The sequence below is a fragment of the Raphanus sativus genome, chromosome 4 (assembly GCF_000801105.2).
Source record: "Raphanus sativus cultivar WK10039 chromosome 4, ASM80110v3, whole genome shotgun sequence".
Taxonomy (NCBI): domain Eukaryota; kingdom Viridiplantae; phylum Streptophyta; class Magnoliopsida; order Brassicales; family Brassicaceae; genus Raphanus; species Raphanus sativus.
In genome coordinates this window covers 11520773-11540865 of record NC_079514.1, presented here as the reverse complement: position 1 = coordinate 11540865, position 20093 = coordinate 11520773, and the positions used below count along the sequence as shown (strand labels likewise).

The window sequence follows — 20093 nt, the reverse complement described above, 5'->3', positions numbered from 1 at the left end:
AACATTTTCCTTTTTTTGTGTTTTTCTTTTTGCATTTTTTTACTAGGTTTTTCGCCCGCATAAACTGACCTAAATATTTTATGATTACTTATTAATATATGTAAATTACAATGATAAATTATTATTTTTATTTTCATTTGAAAATTATTACATATTAGTCATAATTCGTTAAAATTCTTTGTACATTATATTCATTATATAGAAATAAATTTTAAAATACAATCAATATCCTCTTTTCAATTATATAATATTAATATTAAGAATTTTTTTTTTTTTTTGAAAAAATTTTAAATTTTTATTCATCTCAAAAAAAACTTGTTTACAGAGAATCTGCAATTTTTTATAAAGAAGAGAAAAAACTCAAATAAAACTTCTTCCCATCCAAACTTCCATAGCCTTCTCGTACTTCTTCCAATTCTTCCTCCTCAAAGATGTTATTCGATTTCTCACCAACTTTTCCAGCCTTGTACTCAAACAAGACACTGGTTGTGAATAACCTCCAACTCTTCTAGCGTTTCTCTCAAGCCATAGTGCATATACAACAGCCTGAAAACAATATCTGAGTAGAAATTTTGCATTTCTCTCTTGAAGCCCATTTACCACTGTCCTGACCACTAGCGACCATTGATATATACTGCTACTACCTGTTAAGTCTCCAATGGTCTTCCTCCACACCTCTTGTGAATATGAGCACATAAAAAACAAGTGATCTCTTGTTTCAAAATCATTCTGACAGAGCCAACAGGTGGAATTTGCTTGAGGATTCCACTTGATAACCCTATCTCCTGTTGCTAATCTGTTGTGCATTGCAACCCAAGCAATAAAAGCAAACTTTGGAGTGGCTTCAGGAATCCAAATGCCTTTACTCCAGAAGACTTTCGCGGAGTGTACTCTTGTAAGGTTCCAAGTATGAGAGGTAACGAAACCCAATCTGAAATCACCATTCTCCCTCTTCCAAAGACAGTCATCCTCCAAATCATTTAATCCCCTAGCTTTTAGCTTCATAATTTCCTGCTCAATCATTATATACTCAGGAGTTCGATGCCTTCGAGTCCTATAAATCTGGATAGCTCTTTCCACCGTAGTGTTTAGAGGAATACCCAGAGCCATACAGCCCCCATCTCCAGTTAGCTCAATCAGAACACCCAAAGGCGACCATTTTTCTAACCAAAAAGAAGTATTTGAACCACTATTTATCTCCATCCTTGTTAATTGCTGTGCCAAAGGTCTCAGTTTTATCAACTTCTTCCACATCCATGATCCCAACACACTGCTTTCCTTTACACTACAAAAAGATCCCTTCCTAATTAGATACTTCCAAATCCACTTCACCCAAAGAGAAGCACGAGCAGATAGTAGGCGCCAAATGAGCTTCAAACATGATACTCTGTTCGCTTCAGTTAAATTTCTCAGACCCAAACCTCCTTCATCTTTTGGCTTACAAACCTCTGACCATGCTATCTTTGCCTTATGCGTTGATAGAACTGGACCAGACCAAAGAAACGCTGCACATATACTGTTAATCTCTTGTATACACCCATTTGGCAGTCTGTATGCTGACATCCAAAAGTTCGTTATACTATATATAACCGAACCAACGAGCTGTAGGCGACCAGCAAAAGTAAGGTGCCTCGCCGTCCAGGAAGAGATTCTGGCTTTTATTCTTGAGATAAGCAGGCTGTAGTCTTGTGCATTCATTCTCTTTGTCAAGAGAGGAAGTCCAAGATACCTAACCGGGAGAGAACCAGCTTCAAAAGGAAATTGCTCCATAATAGCAACACTACCTTCCGCTTTAACTCCAGCTAGGTACAGTGTTGACTTCTCAAGACTTATGTTAAGCCCTGACATTCTTGCAAACTGCTTGAACACTGCCAAAATGCCATCCACTGATTCCTTTCTCCCATCAGAGAATACTAGTATATCATCTGCAAAGCATATGTGTGTTAATCTTAACTCCTCACAATATGGATGATAGCCAATCCTTTTCTCATAAGCCGCTCTGTCCAGAAGTTTTGATAGCACTTGCATACATATTACGAATAGATAAGGTGACAAGGAGCAACCTTGGCGCAAGCCCCTCTTACTATTGAAATATCCAGCAAGCTCTCCATTAATCTGAACTGAAAAAGATGCTAGCTCAATACATTTTTGAATCCACAGAATAAACTTTGCAGGGAAATTCAACGCCTCCAAAACCCTTAGCAAGAAAGACCACTGCACTGAGTCAAAAGCTTTGGATATATCAATCTTTACTGCACATCTTTCTGAAACTGTTTCTTTGTGATAACTCTTAACCAGCTCTGACGCGAGAAGAACATTCTCCATAAGCAATCTATCCTTCACGAAAGCTGACTGGTTTAAAGATACAAACAGAGGGAGCAGCCGCTTCATTCGATTTGCAAGTATCTTTGATATAACCTTATATATCACATTGCAGCAAGATATAGGGCGATAATAAGTTGCAGCATTATTCTTTGGGATGAGTGCCAAGATGGTGGAATTGATGCCTTTGGGAAGAAAACCCTTATCAAAGAAAGATTTAATAGCTACGACAAAGTCTGTACCTGTAATAGCCCAAGAAGCCTTAAAGAATTCCATGGTATATCCGTCAGGTCCCGGGGATTTATCCGCAGCCATAGAGAAGAGAACCTTCCTTACTTCCTCTGTAGATACATCTCCAATCAACATGCTTCTATCAGATTCAGAACAATCATAATTGAGTAGAGTCTTTAAATCCTCTAGCCTCGCTCCTTCATAATCTTCCGGGTTATGAGTTAGGAATTTGTGGAAATGATCCACAGCTTCCTTTTTGATGTCTTCTTGATTATCTGCTACTGACCCATCTGATCTCTTTATTTCTCTTATAGCATTTCGGATTTCCCTTACTTTCGCTGCTCTATGAAAACTCTTGTTATTTCCATCACCCACCTCTAACCAGAAAATCTTAGCTCTTTGACTGATAACCTTTTCTTCTATTGAGAGAATCAGCCATCTTCCATACGCAGCAGATTCAGCTTCCATGTTTATCTGATCAGGATTTTCCAAAGTCTTTGTTTGAGCTTCACAAAGATTTTTATACGCTTCACTTGTCTTCTTGAAAATGCCTCCAAACTTCTCCTTACTCAGCTTTCTCAGATGGGATTTTAAAGCTTTAAGCTTCTTTGACAATCTGAAAAGTGCTGAGGTAGAGTTGAAAAGCGGTTCTGTTTCAGACCAAAATTCTTCAACCAGCTTGAAAAATTCTGATGTATCCACCAGTGCATTAATAAACTTGAAAGGTTTCTCGGCTTCATTTTTTCCTGCTTGATCACAATTCTACATCGCTGGTGATCAGAACAACCCCCTGCTTCAAACACGCAATAAGATTGCGGAAACTTTCTTGCCCACACTTCATTCATCAGAGTACGATCCAACTTTTTACAGATAACTCCATTCTCCCTTTTGTTACACCAAGTAAAATTTGGACCTTGATAGGACATATCCAAAAGAGAACAATACTTGACTGAATCTTGAAATTCTCTCATACCCATCGTATCTTCCGACGCTCCTACTACTGAATGCTCAAAACCATGTAATATCTCGTTGAAATCCCCTAGAATAATCCATGGTGCTTTCCTTATAATAGAAGAATCCTGATGACTCTTTAAATCCCTCCATAACTCTCTTCTTTCCTCTACCAAGTTCTTTCCATAGATGAAAGAACAAAAAACCTCTTCATCCATACCCTCCAATAGCATAGACACCGTAATAATCTGATCACTTTGAAAACATGGAGTCATTCTCACTCCTGGACTCCACAACACCCAAATTCTTCCTAGTCTGTTATACTCATAATTTGCCATATAAGACCAACCCGGCACAACCTTCTCCAAAATCCCTTTAACTTTACTTTCCTTCACTCTTGTCTCAATTAAACATCCAAACTGAAACCCACTTTTCCTTATCCACTCCTTAACTACCAGATGCTTAGAGGCCCTGTTAAAGCCCCTTATATTCCAGTAGAATCCTGACATACTATTGACGTCGGGGCTTCTTTCTGTTCAGATTGCTAGGACCAACGTCCTGAACTCTCTGACCACCTTTTAAATACCTGTGATTTATCTTTGATTCACGAGGTAGACATTGCCTTGATACAATAACATCATCTTCCTTCTCCTCACTTGAACTCTCTTCTTCAATCTGTTTTTCTTTTTCCTTTTCATTTTCCCCCACATCTTCTTCCTCATCTGGAGTCAAAACTGAGAACCTAGACTTCGTGAGTATAGATACTTGTCCAAACTCCAAATCTTTTCTTGGACTAGGAGTACGACTAGCTTTCCCCGGAGAGACTGCAGCCCATTCCAATTTTTCCTCCATCGCATTTACTGTCTGAGCTTTCTCCACCGAAACCTCTTTTCTACCCTCTTCCTGTTGCACCTCCTCTCTATGATTTTTGTCTATTTCCCCCTCTATGTTATCACTCTGAATAGACACTTCCTGATCCTTCAACTCTTCTACTGTTTCCTTCACATTCTCCTGAACTTCTTTTCTTATTTCTCCTTCTTCAAGATCTTTCTGCTCCCTTTCTTTTCCCACATAACATGTTTTTTCCGAATGACCCCATTTGTTACACTTCAAACACTTCTTTGGCAACCATGGATAGCTATACTCCACCATCACTTCCTCTCCTTGAATGTTAAAATTCAACTGCTTGGAAAGATCCTTCGTTAGATCAACATTTACAAAAATCTTTGCTACCTCCAAGTTTAAGCATTGCGCTGTTTCTGGATGAAGCCTTCCAGGAACCCCCAAAGGACTTGTAACAAAACTTAGACCTTGCCACGAGAACATCTTTAAGGGAAAATGCTTCACATGAACCCACATGGGAATCGATTGTGTTGGTGGCTTCTCCTTCTCTACTATTGGCGACCACTTCGTCATCACCACTGGGACGCCCGCGATATTCCACATTCCTCTCCTCAGGATCCTGTTCTTGTCAGCTTGATTGAGAACCCTTAACTTCATTGATGTTGGATTGACCTCAAACACTTCTATCTTCTGAGTCTTATCATTCAGAGTCCAAATCTTATTCACAATCGAGTGCACTTTTGCAATGTGTGGAGCATTGTCAAGAAATTTCCCAATCAAGAAATCATCCCATAGAGGAGCCACATCCTTTGTTATCTCCTCTGGAACCCTTACTGAACCAACTCCATCCTTCATCTCAATCTCCACTTCATACTTTTTAAGAACCTTTTGACCTTGAACCACACCAACCCACGATCCCTTCACCTCCTGAGTTGTTGGAGCCGCGATCGTCTTTCCCAAACCCAGATCCTTTGAAGATTGATCGGTTGAGCCATCTTCTCCAGAAACCTTTTGATTCACCAAATTTTCCAAATCCTTTGCTGTAACTTGATCAGAACCATTCCCTCCCCTCTGAGATGAACCATTTTCCATCGGAGAAGGAGGCAAATCCGGCGGATCCGCCGTGCTCATGTCGGTGTCGAACGAGAAAACCCCAATCGCCAAAATCGCCTAATTTTTCGCTAGAGCAAAACAGTGCGTTTTTGTTTTTTTTTTATAATATTAAGAATTTTACTTGATTAATATTTAGTTATATATTTTAGTTTTCTTAACTTTCTTATTAAAAGATCTTTTCGAAATAGAAATAACTATTTTAGGATAACAACATAATATATAAGAATAATCTTATTTTTAAAATATATTATTATTAATATAAATTCTTATTTAATTATATAATAAATTCACAAATAATATTATAGATATACATAAATTGTCTTACATCTTGATTTTAACTTTTATAATAGAAATAATTGTTTTAACCTAACAACACAATACATAATAATTATCTTAATTTTTAAAAAATAATATGATTATAAATTATTTTTTATTTTAAAATATATTTTTAGATTTTCGATAATTCTTATCATTATTAATTTTAATTACTTATGTAATCAAAAAATTAAATTCATTTTTGTGGGTAATTTATATATTTATCCATTAAGCATATAAATAATTTTAATCACTCTAACTCATTATTTAAAAAAATATTTTAGATTTTGGATAGTTCTTATCATTATTAATTTTAATCAATTATCTAATCAGAAATTTAAAATTTGTTTTTATTTTATAGATGATTTATTCGTTTATTCATTAAGGGTAATATCAATATTAATCACTCTAACTATTAACCTGAAAGCTCCGTTGCGAAAAATCACTTCGCAAATAATAGTATAGATAAATTAACTTTTTATTATTATTATTATTATATTTACTTTACATATTCACGATTATAAGATTTTCTCAATAAGTAGTAATTAGGTGTTTCGTCCGTGGAAGTGGGGCTAAATATTTTATAATTAGTTATTAATATATGTATTACTAACTAAAGCCTATAGTGATAAATCACTATATTTATTTTCATTTGAAAATTCTTATATATTAGTTATAATTTGTGAAACATTTCTTTGTTTCATTTAAAAATTCTGACATATTAGTTATAATTTGTTAAAATTTCTTTGTACACTATATTCATTATATAGAAATAAATTTTAAAATTCACTCAATATTCTTTTTTTCAGTTATATAAAACTAAGAATTTTACTTGATTAATATTTAGTTATATATTCTATGTTTCTTAACTTTTTATTAAAAGTTTTTTTCGAGATAATATCATAATATATATAGAAGTTATCTTTTTATTTTAAAATATATTTTTAGATTTTGGATAATTTTTACTATTATTAATTTTAATTAATTATCTAATCAAATAAATTAAATTTCGTTTTTATTTTTAAATTATTTTTATATTTTATTCATTAAGGGTAATATCAATATTAACCGCTCTGACTTTTAACGTGAAAAAGCTCCGTTGCGAAAAATTACTTAGTTTTTAAATGTTTCGTCCGTGGAAGCGGGTCTAAATATTTTATAATTACTTATTCATATATGTATTACTAATTAAAAGACTATAATGATAAATTATTATTTTAATTTTCATTTGAAAATTATTAAATATTAATCATATAATTTAATAAAAATTTCTTTGTACACTATATTCATTATATAGAAATAAATCTTAAAATTCACTCAATATTCTCTTTTTCAATTATATAAAATTAAGAATTTTACTTGATTAATATTTAGTTATATATTTTATGTTTTCTTAACCTTTTATTAAAAGATTTTTTTCAGATAACAACATAATATATATAGAAATTATCTTTTTATTTTAAAATATATTTTTAGATTTTGGATAGTTCTCACTATAATTAAGTATAATCAGTTATCTAATCAACCAAATTAGCTTTTTATTATTAGTATATTTATTTTACATATTAACAATTATAATATTTTTTCAATAAGTAGTATTTAGGTGTTTCGTCCGTGGAAGTGGGGTTAAATATTTTATAATTAGTTTTTAATATATGTATTACTAACTAAAAGACTATAATGATAAATCACTATTTTTATTTTCATTTGAAAATTCTTATATATTAGTTATAATTTGTTAAAAATTTCTTTGTTTCATTTGAAAATTCTTACATATTAGTCATAATTTGTTAAACATTTCTTTGTACACTATATTCATTATATAGAAATAAATTTTAAAATTCACTCAATATTCTTTTTCAATTATATAAAACTAAGAATTTTACTTGATTAATATTTAGTTATATATTCTATGTTTCTTAACTTTTATTAAAAGATTTCTTTCAAATAATATCATAATATATATATAGAAGTTATCTTTTTATTTTAAAATATATTTTTAGATTTTGGATAATTCTTACTATTATTAATTTTAATTAATTATCTAATCAAATTAATTAAATTTCGTTTTTATTTTTAAATTATTTATATATTTTATTCATTAAGGGTAGTATCGATATTAACCTCTCTAACTTTTAATGTGAGAACTCCGTTGCAACAAAATCATTTCGCAAATAATAGTATAGATTATCACAAATAAAACTATACAAACTAGCACTCAAATCAGACCCAGACAGAAGAAGACTAAATGGCTACACGGAGGAAGACAAGCCAACATTCAACTCGAAGACACGTGCAAGTATAGCGACGTGTGTAGAACCTAAAATCTATACTCAGTATTTTGTTGTGTTTGTAAAGTAAACTTGAGAATGACAAAAGATGTAGGCAACGATATCCTTAGAACACAACGATGTAATCGGAATTCCGTTGACAAAATAGACTTTTATTGGATAAGAGGTCGATTACAAGGAATTACAAAGAAAGTGACTATAACAAAGAGATCGATCAAGATCGAGATCTAAGACAAAGTAAGAAAGGTAAAAAAGTGTGTAATGTGCTCTCTCTCTAGGGTTTTCGCTGTCCCACCAATGTTGATCTCTCCTTCCTTTTATAATCTCGACCCCGTTCTTCCCGTAACCGACTCCGTGATCTCCGTCTACTTCATTGACTTCGTCATCACATCTAACTCCACTCGCGGGCTTCTCCTTTGCGGTCTGCTTTCCCGAATTAGGCCCATTAACCTAATGGACCGAAATTGGGTCCAACAATGTGGAGACACGTGCCCTTGAAAAACAAATCCCACCGCTTACTACTGCAAAGTCAGAGATCGTCATCGGAGTTCAGATTCACTGGAGAATCTACGATCCAAAGCAAAAATACACGCCAAATCGAGATATCAGATCCAACATGGATATCCAAAGAACCTCCCTTCAACAACAGAAGATTCAGATGATTATGATCGATCTAAAAGCACCAGATTTCCCTGAAATTCAACAACAAACATCTTTTATCATCAAATAAGCCGAAAGATGACTCAACCCGATCCAAGGGGAGGGAAGAACAATCCCATCTCCAGATCGATACACAAGTGAACCTAAAAGAAGAACATAGAAGCGCAGGCAAGGAGAAGAAAAAAAAAAGAAAAAGAAAGGACCAAGACGAGTTCTGGAACAAAAACAGTGTTAAGAGAACCACCGCCTCCCGGTTTCAAAAGCCAGCCAAGACGATGTTAAAGAAACCATCGCTTGCCAGAGACAAAAGCCCAACCAACGGAATGCGAAAACGTAAAAAAGATACCGGCATGTAAACATGATTTTACATGAACTCTAAGATCTTTAACATCTAGACTAATCACATAATATAAATATAAGAGGGATTTGCGGAATACCTTACTTCATCATTGCGTAAATTTTCTTGAACGATTTTGATCATATGGAAAATGATCTCTGGATCTTTAAGTTGGAGTTAGATCTTCTCCTTCTTTGCCTACAACTTTTTTATGTGTTTCTCTTTAGATTTTCTTAATGTTACTTTGTGATAGTGGAAAACCAACTATTTATAAGTCGAAAGAGGATTCAGCTTCCTCATCAAGTTTTGTCACCAAGACTTTCTTTTTCATTGGTAAGTTTCATATTTTAATCTCAACCATCCATCAAAATTGAGTAAGTAACATATGTTTTGTTTAAGGTGACTCATTTTATTAGGAGAAAACAAATGTGAAGTGTTCTAAAACATTAGATTCATACATTAAACTTGTTTTCTTATGCAACTTCCTTTTGTTTCTCAAGTCACTCTCCGCTTTTAGAACATTAGTTACTTATCAATACTATTAAAACAAAACTCTTTTTTGAAGTGCCCTTCTATTTTAACAGTATTTACCGTTTCATGCCATTAAATTATTTATAAGCTATGTTTTTATTTAATGCTTTTATTTTTGTGATGAATCCCTGGTTTTATTTCCAGAAAACTGTTGCTTTCGTTTATCCGATTCTTTAGTTTATTTACCATGTTTAATTATGCTTCTACTATATATATCCTAGCGTGGCTATATGCTGTTGATTGTGGCTACCATGATTAATATGTCAAACTTTAAAAGCTTCTACAAATCGTATAACCATCTTCTTCTTTAGCTTAAACAATATATTAACTAAAAAAAATGAAGGTTTATATTCAGATGATCATTTTACATCTGCACAAAGAAAAGGTGCATGCACCAATTGTTATAATTTTTTCATATATTAATAAATATAGACTGATACATAATTTTTAATCTTTGAAAAACTCGATTGTTATTAAACTAACGAAATTAACATATCTTCAAACGGAACTTCCAAATATTAAATTCAAAATATTTTTACATATTGTTTTTATAAAAAAAAGATTATTAATACTATTAAAACAAAAAACTATTTTTGAAGTGTCCTTCTGTTTCAACAGTATTTACCGTTTCATGCCATTAAGTTATTTATAAGCTATGTTTTTATTTAATGCTTTTATTTTTGTAATGAATCCCTGGTTTTATTTCCGGAAAACTGTTGCTTTTGTTTATCCGATTCTTTATTTTATTTAGCATGTTTAATTATGCTTCTACTATATATATCCTAGCGTGGCTATATGCTGTTGACTGTGGCCAGTGGCGGACGTATTAAGGTGAATGGAGGTGCAACTGCAACACCTTTAATTGTGGAAAAGAATTAAACCTATGTATTTTTTCCATTAAATTTAGTTTGACACCCCATAAATTATAACCCAATATTACTAGATAAACTTTATAATGTCCATTAATTTTAATTGAAACCCAACGTAAATCAATCATGTCTACAATTAAAAAAAAAAAGGAAAACCAAGTTTAACTTCAATAATTTACAATTTACAAACCTAAAGCCTTGAGTTAGAATTATTTTTTTTTCTATCTTTGACAACTACTGTCATCTTCTTCGAAGCTTCAACAGGGTGAGTTTAATATTTTCTAATCTCTTCTTAGCTAGTAGGTTCCTATTTAAAATAGTAATTTAGTTTGTTTTTATTGATTCTAATTATCCAAATCCAACTACAAGTTATTTTATTTTTTATTTTTATCTGCAGACATGGAGAAATTTTTGATAAATTTGAAAAGAAAAGGTTTGATTAAAAATTAATCATTCAAAATAGTTTTTAATCAGTTATGAATCAAATGTTAAAAAAAAATTAAACTACGAGATATAACCAAAACATAACCAAGCATAAAATATAAAAGTAATCCTAAAAAATGAATATAATTTCTATATTTGAATAACATGAAAAATTAAAACTAAACTGAAACTAAACCGAGAATCGACTCAACATACAAAATATCCAAAACTAACCAGATCAAAGCATCTAATTAAGCTCAGATCAATACATAATCTAACGATTTTTATATCTATTTAAACTAAAAACATAAAATCACAATCGAATTTGAACCAAATTGATACAAAAAATTATAACAACAAGAGTCCCGCACTTTTCAAAGCGCGGATCAAAATCTAGTACATTAGTTAAAACATTAGCAATTAATCTTCTATATTTACCATTTTTTATCAAGTATCATTAAGATTTAACAATCTCAATAGATAATAGGTATAACATAAGACCACGTTATTTTGTGCCAGCTTTTTTTTTTGGGCAACCATAAATTTTCATTTCATAAATAGTTTAGGGGTTACATGGGCTTGGGCCAGAATGCAAGCAAGCCTTGGCATATAAGTCCGCTAGCCGATTACGATCCCTTTTGATGAAAGAAAACGAAACCGAAAAAAGGAGAGACGGGTGATCGACGAAATATCCGAAAGTACTCCGTAGAGCTCGGCCGGATGCTTTCCTGATGATATCGCTCTGATGAGCACTTGCGAGTCTGACCGTAGCCAGATATGATTGATGTGGAGATCGATTGCGTGGAGTAGGGCGCTTCTGATGGCCATCGCTTCCGCCATGCAAGCCGACGAGATCTGATCCTTGTGTTGTGATCCCCGATTCAGTTCCACTCCTTCACTGTCTGTAAAGATCCAGGCCAGGCCTGCTTCTCCCGCTTTCCAAGCAGCATCCGTATTACATCGGATTGTGAGGGGATGAAGGTTGAGGCTCTGAGCAATCAGGGGTTTAATCGGGGCCTTTGGGAGGGGCTTCTTGATGAGCAATTGTGCACTATCCCATTCCTTGATTGCGGTGATGGCTCGTAGAATTATCGTCTCTGGAGTCGATGGTCGCTTTTCAATTAGCAACTGGTTCCGTGAAATCCAGAGGAACCAACAAATCCAGGGGAAAGCATTACTCATGAATCCATAAGGGGGTAGAGGTTTCCAAGAAGATGAAGCAATGAGGGCCGATTTGAAGGAGACCGTTTCGTTCCAAGGGCCTAGCTCACATACTTTCCTAGTGAAACCACAATGGAGGAGGAGATGGAGAGAGGTCTCCGGTTCTCTGCAGCTGCAGCAGGAGGCTTGATGTATAGTATTTTTACATGGTTTTAGCTATTAATCTTGGTCATTTTAGTGTCTAGGAGTTGCATATAGGTCTCATTAGGTGTTGCATATGTACATATTGCATACACAGGGGCTGAAATGCAAAATTGGGAGTTTGGGGCGAAATCAAGGGCCAAACTGCAAAATAGAAGTTATGGAGCCAAAGTCGAAGAGGAAGAATAGATACATGGTCTTACCTACAGCTCTGAAGTGCCCACTTCAAGAACTTGTCTTCAACACTTTGTTGCTGTAGAGAAATCTGCTAAGATTACCTAGAGCCTTGAAGTGACCACTTTAGGAAAGCTGCATTTTGGACATTGATGCTCTAGGGAAGCTGTTTTGTTTGGGCCTTTGTGTTTTAAAGCCCATTAGGGTTTTGCCTATATATATGTTGTAAAGGGTGTCAAAAACAAAACAACTCTTTTTTTATCTGAAACTCTTGTAGTTATTGATTTTAATCTAGTACTTATCTTGTTTTATTTAAGAAAAAAATTAAGGCTACGACTTGCAGCACTCCTTGGATACCTCGTAACAAAAAGAGGAATCAAGCCAATCCTAAATAGATTTCAGCACTCATCGAAATTTTACCCCCGAAATCGATCAAAGACGTACAAAGACTCGTAGGAAAGATCGCTGCACTAATTCGTTTCATCTCGAGATCGATGGATTGGTGCCTTCCATTCTACAATCTCCTGAAAGGGAACAAGAAGTTCGAATGGAACGCTGATTTCGATTCCGCTCTTCGTGAGCTCAAAGCTTATATAAGCGAGCCCCCATCCTATATAAACATGTTCATGGCGAGCTCCTATACCTATACGTTGCGACCTCATAACACACAGTAAGTAAGGTACTGGTTCGCGAGGAAAATAACGAACAAAAACCGGTGTACTACTTCAGCAGATCTCAGTTTGACGCCGAAACGAGGTATCCCGTAATGGAAAAACTAGCCCTAGCGGTGGTAAACGGCACACGAAAATTAAAGCCATATTTCCAGTCTTATTCGATCATGGTTATGACGTCGCAGCCGTTACGAACGGTCCTGCATAGTCCGAGCCAATCCGGAAGACTAGCAAAATGGGCGATCGAGCTCGGAGAATACGACATCGAATACAAACTCCGAACGAGCTCGAAAGCACAAGTATTAGCATATTTCATTATCGAGCTCGTTCCCAACGAAACTAACGGTAGCGATAAAACCTGAAAATGGAAACTCCATGTTGACGGAGCCTCCTCAAAACAAGGGTCGGGTATTGGGATACAACTCAAATCCCCAATAGGAGAAATGATAGAGCAGTCTTTTCGTCTAGGTTTCAACTCATCGAACAACGAGGCTGAGTATGAATTCCTGATTGCTGGGTTACGACTTGCTAAAAGCATCGGTGCTCAGAAGATAAGCGCCTTCAGCGACTCGCAGCTCGTCACGAGCCAATTTCACGGGGAGTATGAAGCAAAAAAAAAGGATGGAAGCCTACCTAGCAGTACTACGAGGGATCACCCAGCAGTTTGACGAGTCCAAGCTTACGAGAATTCCGAGGGGGAGAAAATACATCAGCAGACGCCCTCGCCGGGCTAGCATCAACGTCGAACCCAACCATACGGAGGGACTAGTGGAAGGCATAGACCGACCCAGCATAGACCTTCCTCGTAGAGGGATTGCTAACAGCGAAGACAATCTCCCACTAATTGGAGCGGTCGTCACTCGCAGTAGATCTCTGAGAAATACTCAAGACCTTGAAGAGGAGGAACTCAGAATTCCACGAACCCAAAGAAATCCTGGTGAGTCCTCTCGAAGAACCCAATCAGGTGTCACAAGGGCAGTACCTTCTCGTGTGAATCCCAAAGAAGTACCTGATCACGAAATAAACAACGAGTCACAAAAGGCTATCCAGAACGAACTCGAAAGCATACCAGATTGGAGAATCCCAATACACAATTATATCGAGACAGGAGAGCTCCCAGCAGAAAGATGGGAGGCCCGGAAGTTAAAAGCTCGAAGCTCGCGCTATTGCATCATAGAAGGGAAACTATTCAAAAGAACCTTCGGTGAACCATATTTGTTATGCGCATCGCCAAAAGAGGCATCAGTCATCCTCAAGAAAACACATTACGGATCGTGCGGGAATCACTCTGGCGGACGGTTATTTTTGGCCAACTATAATCAGCGACAGCGAACAATTCACATCGAGATGCGACAGGTACCAAAGACACGCACCCATGTTACACCAGCCAACGCAAAAACTATCGACTATATCATCACCGTATCCATTCATGAAATGGTCAATGGATATAGTGGGACCCTTCGTCTCATGGGACCAGCACAACTACGATTCCTGTTAGTAATGACTGACTTCTTTACCAAATGGACCGAAGCTGAAGCGTACCAAAATATCACCGGAACTACGAGACGAGCTTCATCTTGAAAAACATTGTATGTCGAAACGGTCTTCCATATGAAATAGTCAAAGATAACGGACCCCAATTCATCTCGAAAGTTATCAAAGATTTTTGCGACAAATGGAAGATCAAGATAAAATTCACAAGCCCTCGATACCCTAAATGTAACGGACACGCCAAAGCCGCGAACAAAACGATAGTAAACAACCTTAAAAAGAGACTCGATCTCAAGAAGTCGAAATGAAGCGAATAACTGAACGACGTGCTCTAGGCATGCCGAACAACGTCCCACACAGAAATCCAAGAAACCCTATTTTCCTTTACATATGGAATCAATTAATGCAGTAATACCAGCTGAGATCGAAGTCCCCTCTCAGCGACGAGGGATATACCCCGAAAACGTCGAACTAAACAAGAATTATTACTCGAACATCTAGACATGATCGAGGAACGACGAGAAAGAGCTGCAGTACGCATACAAAATTACCAGCAAGCCGCAGCTTGCTACTATGATTCAAACGTAAGAAACCACAACTCTCAATCGGCGACCTAGTTCTACGAAAAGTGTTCGATGGAACAAAAGAAAAAGGTGCAGGGAAACTAGCAACGAGATGGGAAGGTCCCTACAAAATAACGAAAGAAGTACGCGATGGAGTCTACGAGCTAGAAAATTGCAAAATGGGACGCCCCGAATTAAGACCGTGGAACGCTTACAAGCTCAAAAAATACTACATTTAACTTCGACGTCCCATCTCTGATCAAACATCGAACTGGGGGCCACCAACGACATAAATAAAATAAAACGATTTTCAGAACTACGAATCAGCTTGATCCGCGAAAACAAAAGGGTACGTAGGCAGCTCGACATCGTTCAAACAACCAAACAATCTCCTAACACAACATCGCTTCACTAAATATCTAGAATAACGTGTGCACTCAAGTCAACCGGAGTAGCTCATTCTCAGGAAGCTTCCCCCGGACATGACCCTTAGTAGCTTCATGTTTTAGTCGAGTCTTCTTTTAGGGCCGGAGCTGTACCTTGAACTCTGGCAGAGTCTAGTTGTGTGCGAAGGTATCATAGTCTGAATTCCTTGCTTCTTTTCGTAAAATTTCCATTTTCAGGAGAGAATTTTCTTTTTCCCTGGTTGAAATTTTTCGACTAAGTGCTTCAAGATCTTCTGGAGATATTGCATTTTCCTTTTATTTTAGAGCAAACGTCAGTACTCAGGATGTATAAGAAGGAGGCTGCAACGTCTCCCGTAGCCTCAAACCTTCCCAGCTTGTGATCCCTAGGCCCAAAAAGATGAATCCTGAATATTCCATGTTTCCGGCTGCGTCCGTAGGTGGTCATGTAAGGCCTCGTCTTTTTCCGGATGATCCTTTTTCATCTCCGGTTTCCTCAAGGGAGATGGCTTCGGGGGATGATGATGAAGCAGTTCCGATGGCTCCCTCGAAGCAAAGACGCTCCTACCTCTTTGATGATGGCCCTCGTTCCGAGATCCGCGGAGAAGACTTTGCCAGGATCCGGGGGAAGTACGCAATTCCTTCGCCAGTGCGGATAAGAAGTCCTTCTGAGTTCGAACGTGCCCTCGATGGAGGAGAAAATGAGATAGCTATATATGAGGCTTATCTGGAGGCTGGCGCGAGAAGCGGTGTTCCTTCCCTTGTTGACGAAGTTTCTTCGTACTTTGGCTTATGCCCTTCTCAGCTTACTCCACTATCCTGGAGAACTCTGCTAGCTATTCAAGTGCTCGGAGAATTGCACGGTTTTCGTATTGGAGTACACGAGGTTTTGTATTCCTATTGCTTCGTTCCTTTGATGAGTAAACCAGGGTTTTACTACCTTAGATCTCACGATGGTACTCCTTTAGTTGCGGAGCCTTCCAGAGGTGCTGGGGGTGATCACCCTTTTGGAAGTGATTGGGATAAGCAATACATATTTATGAGGGTTCGAGAGCCCATCCATTATCCTACATTTTGGCGTAAGGTAAATCCTTCAATCCTCCGGCCTGTGTTTTTCGCTTGAGTTCGTGCGTTCCCTAATGTTTGATTTTCACAGATGTGTCTCGTCCGGTATTCTTTGCTGGGGAGGCGGTAGTGAAGCTGGTGATGAAGATTCCCTTACGATTTCGGTGGGTGAGCTTTCTGGTGAGCAAGGAGGCTTTAAGCCATTGTCGTCTCTTGGATAAGATCTTCTTTTGCTTTTTATTTTGCCTTGACATGCTGCTGGCTTCTCTTTCTTGAGGTTCTTTTAGGGAATATTGCGCAGCTTCCTGTATATGCTATCTTCGACGATTATCGAGGGATGAAAACGAAGAGAAGACGATTATTAGGTTCTTCTTGAATGGACGTCGGCGTCTTCCTCGGAGTCATCGCTGGGCTCCAAGTCGATGCGCTCGAGTTCATCCACCTCGGTGTCCTTTTCGGACGACAGATGATTTTTTGAGTTGCTCTTCTCGACAGGAGATTTTTCACTAGGGTTTTCTCCGTAAGGACGTTCCTACGAAGTTCCTGGCCTATCGCGTGGGGTTGCGAACTCGAGTCTTCTTCCATGGAGCTTCGTAGCTCCGCGAGGGAGGACTATGTGGGTCCTTGCCGTTAGGGTTTGAACATGTTTGGTTGAGGTTCCCACGAGTTTATCCTTCTCTTCCGACCTCTTCTCATAGGCGGAAAACATACTTTTGAACTCGTCGTGCGTCGCGGCGTTAGCAGGTGCGTTGGCCGCAGATACATCCGCTGTTGGAGTGTTCAAAGCGTCCTTGTTTGCTTCGTTGAGAGGAGTTTGCAAGTCCGTTGTATCGTCAATAGTCATGTCTGATCGAGTGTGTGCTGGTTGTGAGTAAGATTGATCCGTACCCCCTCCTTCTAGCGTCAAACTGTGGGAGCCAAAATTCGCACCGTCAATAAATCGTATAAATTAGGAAACTTGGAAAACCCTAATTTCCCAGAGGTCCCGGATATCTGAGAAACCACACGCCAAGCAATCAGAACACGAAAATAAAACGAGAATAATAAGAAAATCGTAAAAAAAAAGTGCGAAAGAAGGATTTATTCTGAATCTGCGTATGAGCGTTACAACAAGGTAAGAGCGCTTCGGCTACGAGAGCTGTTGGTGAGATTCCTAGTCTAATACCCGAAGGTGGCTAAATCCTAATTGAGTCGCAGCTCGAAATAACAAAAAACGGAAAAATTCCTGAAATTGCTCTAAATGCTAAGTTTGCTCTGAAAAAGTCTCTCTCTATTCCTATCGCCTTGAACTCCTTATATACTCCCTCCTAGGTCGGTGTACGCCTTCCTCTTTTGCCCTTAAGCTGTCATAGTTCGAAAAATGGAGATATTCCATTTTTACCGATCTTCATGATTATCTGCAGAAACTTTTCATTTATTCGCGGAAACTGATGTTTATCCTCCAAGCATAAACCGTCACAAAGTTTATGGGATTTTAAGACGTTTTGTTACGATTTCTCCGATAAAGTTATTTTTCCGCGGTTTTCGTCGTAAACCAAGGTGATGATCCCATTTGATCGAGAAATCAAAGAATGGTTAGCCGTGGCTTACAGAGGATTGTTATGAGGGTAGTCAAGAGTGCATAGTTTTACGTCGTATCGTCGTTTCGGAAGACTTTGGACGTTTCGAAAAATAATTGATGCACGTATGCTCGGTAGCTATAGCGACCGAGCTTTGTCCGCAGCCCGGTCGCTATAGCGACCAAGCCTTATACGGAGCTCAAGATCTCTGAATATGCCCCTTTGATGAGTAAGATCAACTCAAGGCTCCAATCCTGGTTGGCAAAAGTCCTCTCCTTCGCAGGGAGATTGCAACTCCTCAGAACCGTCATTTTTGGTATTGTAACCTTTGGCTCTCCGCTTTCATCCTCCCAAAAGGTTGCATTAAGAGCATCAAGTCACTCTGCTCCCAATTCTTTGGGTCTGGAAACTTGGAGAAGAGAGGTGTAGCAAAAATCGTGTGGCAAACAGTGTGTCTTGCCTCAAGTTCATTTTGTTCTTACTATCTAAAGCTCCATCGTTGTAGGTTGATTGGCATTGGAGCTCTCACTTGAGCGAGAAATCTTTCTGGTCTATTAAACCCCCAGTGACTGACTCGTGGGCTTGGAGGAAGTTGCTTGACCTTAGTCTTCTTGCGCTTCTGTTTTGTAAAACCAGACTGGGAAATGGCAGGACGGCTAGTTTCTGGTTCGACGTCTGGACACCGCTGGGACAGTTGATTGACTATATTGGCCTTTCGGGACCAAGATCTTTGCGGATTAGAACTGAGGCTGTGGTGGCAGATGCAATTAGAGGTAATGTTTGGACATTTTCTCACCCAAAATCCCAAAAGGAAGTTGATCTCCATGCTTTTCTTACAACTATTTCCTTACCTTTGTCAAATGTTGTTGTTGATGACTATGAGTGGGTGGCTGGTTATTTCCCTTTGCGTAGTTTCAGGTCTTATACAACGTGGGAAATTCTGCGACCGAGGGAGGAGGTCAAAGATTGGGTGGACATCGTCTGGTTCAAAGGAGGTATTCCGAAACACGTATTCACAATGTGGGTTTCCAATTAAGATACAAGGTCTAGGCTTGCTGCTTGGGGCCTCCCTATTCAACCTACTTGCCCATTCTGCTCTCGCTATGATGAAACCAGAGACCATCTTATGCTATCTTGTGAGTTCAGCTATGATGTTTCGCGTGAGGTGCTGCTGCGATGTCAACCTCTGTCAACAATGTTCACCTCCTGGTCGGAGCTGCTCTCCTGGATTCGATCATCCCCATCAAAGAAGCTTACACTCTTGAGGAAGATTGCAACTCAAACTGTGATCTTTCACATGTGGAAGCAAACGAACAATCTCATTCATAACGAATCCTCGTTTCCGGCTGCAACTGTGTTCTAGGGTATTGACAGAGAGCTGAGGAACATCTTCTCGGCCAGAAGACTAAGAAAGCCTTTCCAAGACCTCATGACGATGTGGCTGTGGTAGATTCTCTTGTAGTGGAAATTCTCAGTGATCCATCTTGTTTTTTATTTCTTTTTTGCCAAGATGACTCAGATCTAAGATCTTCTTTGTATAATCTTTGTTCATTTATATTATATTTATAGTTTAACAAAAAAAAAGCTATCAGAGACTTGTATGTAAAATGGTTAGGGTTTTGGTAAGACGGTTAGGGTTCGTACTGATAACGTGTTATAGATAAGAAGAGAAGAGAAGGAACTGGTGTATTTTATTTCATGAGTAGTAACAAGTTCTTTTTATAGGATTACAACAGTTTGGGATCTAAATATAAATAGGAGAATAAGTAGAATTGACAATCAAGTAAATCTAGTACTTTCTATAAGGGACATCACATAATATTCATAATAAAAACCACTTAGATCCCACCAATCCTAAAAATCCCAAAATTATGTATTTTATTTTACAAAATATATTTTATTTTATGTAAAGTTATAT

At 37.5% G+C, this 20093-nt stretch overlaps 3 protein-coding genes across 3 annotated transcripts; 1 reads left to right on the top strand and 2 right to left on the bottom strand.

Moving 5' to 3' along the window:
• Positions 1-360: 360 nt before the first annotated feature.
• Positions 361-5478, bottom strand: LOC130511120 (uncharacterized). Its single transcript, XM_057007966.1, has 4 exons — positions 4270-5478; positions 4091-4179; positions 3527-3975; positions 361-3299 (listed from the first exon to the last, which is right to left on the bottom strand). Exons 1-4 carry the CDS (start codon positions 5476-5478, stop codon positions 361-363), a joined length of 4686 nt encoding a protein of 1561 aa, XP_056863946.1.
• Positions 5479-11504: 6026 nt separating this feature from the next.
• LOC130511119 (uncharacterized) lies at positions 11505-12068 on the bottom strand. Its single transcript, XM_057007965.1, has one exon. It carries the CDS (start codon positions 12066-12068, stop codon positions 11505-11507), a length of 564 nt encoding a protein of 187 aa, XP_056863945.1.
• A 6119-nt stretch (positions 12069-18187) lies between these two features.
• LOC108850262 (uncharacterized) lies at positions 18188-19211 on the top strand. Its single transcript, XM_057007963.1, has 2 exons — positions 18188-18223; positions 18681-19211. Exons 1-2 carry the CDS (start codon positions 18188-18190, stop codon positions 19209-19211), a joined length of 567 nt encoding a protein of 188 aa, XP_056863943.1.
• The last annotated feature ends 882 nt before the right edge of the window (positions 19212-20093 follow it).